The 6000-nt window shown below is 42.7% G+C and overlaps 2 protein-coding genes across 3 annotated transcripts in view; one reads left to right on the forward strand and one right to left on the reverse strand.

Annotated features, from left to right (window-relative positions):
- LOC126492996 (cytochrome P450 3A31-like) overlaps window positions 1–6000 on the reverse strand; it is a 287886-nt gene that overhangs the window by 139332 nt on the left and 142554 nt on the right. The gene's annotated exons all lie outside the window — the stretch shown is intronic.
- Window positions 2204–3139, forward strand: LOC126493010 (olfactory receptor 2AE1-like). Its single transcript, XM_050129754.1, has one exon. It carries the CDS (start codon window positions 2204–2206, stop codon window positions 3137–3139), a length of 936 nt encoding a protein of 311 aa, XP_049985711.1.

Raw genomic sequence — 6000 nt, forward strand, 5'->3', positions numbered from 1 at the left:
CTTAGTTTTTTTCTTCCATCACTTAGACCCTATGGTTTGAACTCAAGTTGTCAAGTTTGAAGGAAGTTACCTCCATCCATGAACCGTCTTCCTCAACTTAAAGTTTATATGTAAATCCACATAGGATGAGAATGAAGTACCCACATAAGACAAGACATTGAACTGCCTTGGTCAAGATATGGAATAAGAAATAGGACTCTTCATTGATTCAATTATTCTTTGAAAACTGCATTCAGTTCTGAGTTCTTTTCTTGAAAACATAAACAATCTGGAATGTATGATGACCTTGTTCTTTAGTAAGTGTTGTATGAGACCTTTCCTCAAGGATATTTGACAAAAACAGCATCTACGCACCCTGGAATGCATAACAGTCTAAAGTAATGATTATAGCAAAGTTCAGTTTGGTGAAGGAAGCAGTTTATTCCAGTAGGGAGGAGTGGCTATTTTCAGGAGAAAAGAAAACTCAAAAGTATCTGCATCACAGAACAGCCCACCTGACCGGTAACTAAGGATGATTCAAGAGAGCAACAGAGCCCTGGAGTTCTCTGCATGCCCTGCAGCCAGCCCCATCAGTGGAAGATTTTCCTCTTAGCAACATGGCTGGTGAGAGTCTCCTCCCCAGCTGCTGTTACTGTTTTCATGTCTTTGGGAAGGGACCCTCAAGACTCTTGCAAGTTTAAGCTTTCCTAGATGTGTGAAGTTTGTTTTCTTCCTGAGTCTCAGGAGCATCTTCCATCCTTCATGATTTAGGGAGTGTTGCAGTCAGGAGGACGTTGTAAAAATACAATAGAGAGGGAAACCTACGAAATACAGGGTACTACTTGTAAGATCAATTTAGATATTTTTGGGTTATTCTTCACCATGGATATTAAGTGGCCAGTCTTATTAGTATTCAGATGAGAACTGTAGAAAGTATAGATAGGGAAACTGGCTGATAAACGGCTACAATCCTAATTTCTTCTGTCCATGATACACAATTTGGTGGGCACAATTATATACAGGAGATGGCTCCAGCTCATTTTCTGGGGGGTATGGACAGAGCTGCTTTGTTTTGCTTTATCTTGCTACTCTTCTGTGTTTATTTAATCCAGCAGCTCTTAGTCTGTGAGTCCCAACCAAGAATATTTAGTATTTATTTATTTTTGTTTTCTTGAGATAGGGTTTCTCTGTAGCTTTGGAGCCTGTCCTGGAAACTAGCTGTTGTAAACCAAGCTGGCCTCGAACTCACAGAAATACAACTGCCTCTGCCTCCTAAGTGCTGGGATTAAAGGCATGCACTGCCACTGCCCAGAATATTTAGAACTTATAACAGTAGCAAACTTATAGTTATGAATTAGCAGTGAAAGCAATTTTATGTTTGGGGGATCACCACCTTTGATAAGGAACTGTATCAAAAGGCTGCAGCATTGGGAAGGTTGAGAACTAGTGAAGAACACTTTGAACTGCACTTGAGTCTATAGAGAACAATAAGAAATACAGTGACTCTTCCTTAATGAACCAAAACTTAACAATTCTTTAAGAAAAGAAGAATGCAGAAACAGTAGACCTACAATTCCACATTTGTGTACTAAGTATTTTGATCACACCCATCCGGACTCCTTTCCACTCCTCAATTGTGTTCCTCTCCCTCCTTCATGTGCTCTGTCTCCTTCTTGTTACTGAGTCTGGGTCGTACTTCTTGATGGAATGTTTATTGGGCTCATGCAGGTGATCCCAACAATGGTGAATTCAGTAGTACAGTGGCCATGCTCTTTCCTGAAGACAGCATTTGAACCTCATTCACGTCTGATGATTCCACAAAAGCCTCAGGGTTTAAGCTTGAGCATTCAGGCTTGTATGGCACCTTGTGTTGTTCTTGGTGAGATGTCACCTTGGCACCCATGTTGGGCTTTCTATGCAATGTAGATATTCTAGAACTTCACAGTGATGATGAATTTTAAGAAAGAGTTGTAGGTTTCTCTTTTGAAAATATCACTTGGATATCTAGAGTTGTTGCATAATTAGAAATAGATAGTCACTTCGACAAATTGTCCACATGTGACCCAGTATTATATCCAATGGATATATACAAAGACATTTAAGGCATGTTAAATAAAGAGAAAAAATTGTTCACATTTTTCCTGAGAAAGGAAGTGCTCACTGTGAAGTTGTGTTTCTTGCATCACACTCCACTCTTCTGGTTCTCTCAGGGGATAAGGAAATGATGTGGGGGTGGAACCGGACATCTCTGGAAGACTTCATCCTTCAAGGGCTTTTTGATGACTCCTTCAACCATCTTTTTCTTTTCCTCCTGATCATGCTGGTGTTCCTTACTGCAGTGAGTAGCAACAGCCTCACCATCCTCCTCATCTGCGCTGACCCCCGTCTTCACACACCAATGTACTTCCTGCTCAGCCAGCTGTCCTTCATGGATCTGATGCATGTCTCCACAACCATTCCCAAGATGGCGACCAACTACCTGTCTGGCAAGAAGTCCATCTCGTTTGTGGGCTGTGCCACCCAGCACTTCATGTACCTGTCTCTTGGTGGTGCAGAATGTGTCCTCCTGGCTCTCATGTCTTATGACCGCTATGTTGCCATCTGTCACCCCTTACACTACAATGTGCTCATGAGCAGAAGAGTCAGAGTGATGATGGCTGCCATGTCATGGTTGAGTGGAGCTGTGAACTCCCTAATCCTCACATCCATCTTGATGAGTTTCCCTTTCTGTGGTTCAAGAATCATCCACCACTTCTACTGTGAACTTCCAGCTGTTTTGAAGTTGGTGTGTGGGGACATTACTGTGTATGAGACCACAGTGTACATCTGCACTGTTTTCCTTATTCTCCTCCCCATCATTCTTATCTCAACATCGTATGGACTCATTCTCCACAGTGTCATGCAGATGCACTCAGCTGGGAGTAAGAGAAATGCTTTTGCCACATGCAGCTCTCATCTTATTGTGGTTTCTCTTTGGTATGGTGCCGGCATATTCTCCTATATGAGACCCCGATCCCAGCGCACTCCATTGCAAGACAAAGTGGGTTCTGTTTTCTATAGCATCATTACTCCTACCCTGAATCCCCTGATTTATACTTTGAGGAATAAGGATGTTGCTAAGGCTCTGAAGAAAGTGTTGAGGAGAGATATTTTCACCTAGTGATCAGAGTTATAGTTTTCTAGAGTATACGGTTGAGTATGGTAAGTCTTAAACTGATTTAAGCAAATTCCCGATGCTTTTTGACTAGTGCACAAATAACATGGATACTAATCTAATATGATATCCATCATTGAAACAGAAAGAATAGCTGTACTGCCATCTTGGATCCTTAACCTGAACTTTTGTTTCTAAGAAAGGCACAGAATGTTCTACAAAACATCTTATGTACTTGAAAATCAACCAAACCACAATCCTAATCTCTTCTAAGGTATACAACCTTGTCCACCTGTCCACACATACAGTCCCCTTCCCTCCCCAATCTTCTAACCCAACAAAACTTCCCTAGCTTGTTGCAGAAGCACTCTTATTACCTGAGTAAGGGTGTGTGCCCTTAGGTTTTACACAGTAAGGTTGCAACTCCTGTTGAACAGGCTTCTGACTTCAGAATCCTTTGGTTTGCTATCCTTTTTCTAATGTGAATACTATTGTGTACGTACTATGAAACTCCTGAAGAGCTAAGGAAAAAGTAAATACAAACCCAAACCCAACCTGAATAATGTTTTTTTTTAAATTTTTTTATTGAAAAAACAATTCATGCCTCCTCCCAGCTTGCCATTTCCCTCCCACTCCTCCCGCCCTTATCCCCCTCCACCCTCTCCTCCCCCCCTCCCTTTCCAGTCTGAAGAGCAGTCAGGGTTCCCTGCCCTGTGGAAAGTCCAAGGTCCTCTCCCCTCCATCAGGATCTATGAAGGTGAACATCCAAACTGGCTAGGCTCCCACAAAGCCAGAAAATGAAGTAGGAACAAAACCCAATGCCATTGTCCTTGGCTTCTCAACAGCCCTCATTGTAAGCCATGTTCAGAGAGTCCGGTTTTATCCCATGCTTTTTCAGTCACAGTCCAGCTGACCTTGGTGAGCTCCCAATAGATCAGCCCCACTGTCTCAGTGGATGGGTGCACCTCTCGTGGTCCTGACTTCCATGCTCATGTTCTCCCTCCTTCTGCTCCTCATTGGGACTTTGGGTGCTTAGTCCGATGCTCCAGTGTGGGTCTCTGTCTCTATCTCCATCCATCGCTAGATGAAGGTTCTATGGTGATATGCAAGATATTCATCAGTATGGATATAGGATAGGGTCATTTTTGGTTCCTTATCCTCAGCTGCCCAAGGAACTAACTGGGGACATTGCTCTGGGCACATGGGAGCCACTCTAGGTTCATGTCTCTTACCAACCCTAAGGTGGTCCCCTTAATTAAGTTATGTGATCCCCTGCTCCTCTATCCAACCTTGTTTTATCCCCAATCATCCCGTTTCCCCAAGTTTCCCCCATCATCCCACTCTCACTTTTTTCTCCCCATCTCCCCTTACCCCCATCCCCCCCCAAGATCCCAATTTTTTGCCCAGCAATCTTATCTATTTCCCAAAGCAGGGATAATAACTTATATGTTTTTCTTTAAGTTCACCTTCTTATTTAGCTTCTTTAGGATCACAAATTATAGACTCAGTGACCTTTATTTATGGCTAGAAACCAATTATGAGTGAGCACATCCCATGATCCTCTTTTTTGGTCTGGGTCACCTCACTCAGGATAGTGTTTTCTATTTCAATCCATTTGCATGCAAAATTCGAGAAGTCATTGTTATTTAAGGCAGAGTAGTACTCTAATGTGTATATATTCCACACTTTCTTCATCCATTCTTCCATTGAAGGACATCTAGGTTGTTTCCAGGTTCTGGCTATTACAAATAATGCTGCTATGAACATAGTTGAACAAATGCTTTTGTAATATGATAGGGCATCTCTTGGGTATATTCCCAAGAGTGGTATTGGTGGGTCCAGGGGTAGGTAGATCCCAAATTTCCTGAGAAACCGCCACACTGATTTCCAAAGTGGTTGCACAAGTTTGCAATCCCACCAGCAATGGATGAGGGTACCCCTTCCTCCACAACCTCTTCAGCAAAGGCTATCATTGGTGTTTTTGATTTTAGCCATTCTGACAGGTATAAGATGATATCTCAAAGTTGTTTTGATTTGCATTTCCCTGGTCACTAATGAGGTTGAGCATGACCTTAAGTATCATTTGGCCATTTGAACTTCTTCTGTTGAGAATTGTCTGTTCAGTTCAGTGCCCCATTTTTTAATTGGGTTAATTAGCATTTTAAAGTCTAGTTTCTTGAGTTCTTTATATATTTTAGATATCAGACCTTTGTCTGTTGCAGGGTTGGTGAAGATCTTCTCCCAGTCAGTAGGGTGCCTTTTTGTCTTAGTGACAGTGTCCTTTGTTTTACAGAAGCTTCTCAGTTTCAGTAGGTCCCATTTATTCAATGTTGACCTTAATGTCTGTGCTGCTGGGGTTATACATAGGAAGTGATCTCCTGTGCCCATCTGTTGTAGGGTACTTCCCACTTTCTCTTCCATCAGTTTCAGTGTGTTCAGATTGATACTGAGGTCTTTGATCAATTTTGACTTGAGTTTTGTGCATGGTGATAGATATGGGTCTATTTTCATTCTTCTACAGGTGGACATCCAGTTGTGCCAGCACCATTTGTTGAAGATGCTTTCTTTCTTTGCTCCCAGGTGCCCAGGGCGATGTCCCCAGTTAGTTCCTGGGGCAGCTGAGGACAGAGAACCTGAAATGACCCTATCCTATAGCCATACTGATGAATATCTTGCATATCACCATAGAACCTTCATCTGGAGATGGATGGAGATAGAGACAGAGACCCACACTGGAGCACCGGACTGAGCTCCCAATGTCCCAAGGAGGAGCAGAAGGAGGGAAAATATGAGCAAAGAAGTCAGGACCACGAGGGGTGCACCCACCCACGGAGACAGTGGGGCTGATCTATTGTGAGCTCACCAAG

The sequence above is a fragment of the Alexandromys fortis genome, unplaced genomic scaffold (assembly GCF_014885135.2).
Source record: "Alexandromys fortis isolate MF-2015 unplaced genomic scaffold, M_Fortis_MF-2015_v1.1 scaffold_306, whole genome shotgun sequence".
Classification (NCBI taxonomy): Eukaryota; Metazoa; Chordata; class Mammalia; order Rodentia; family Cricetidae; genus Alexandromys; species Alexandromys fortis.

Coding starts and splice junctions, on each gene's coding strand:
- LOC126493010 (XM_050129754.1), top strand. CDS start 2,204: ATGTGGGGGTGGAACCGGACATCTCTGGAAGACTTCATCCTTCAAGGG.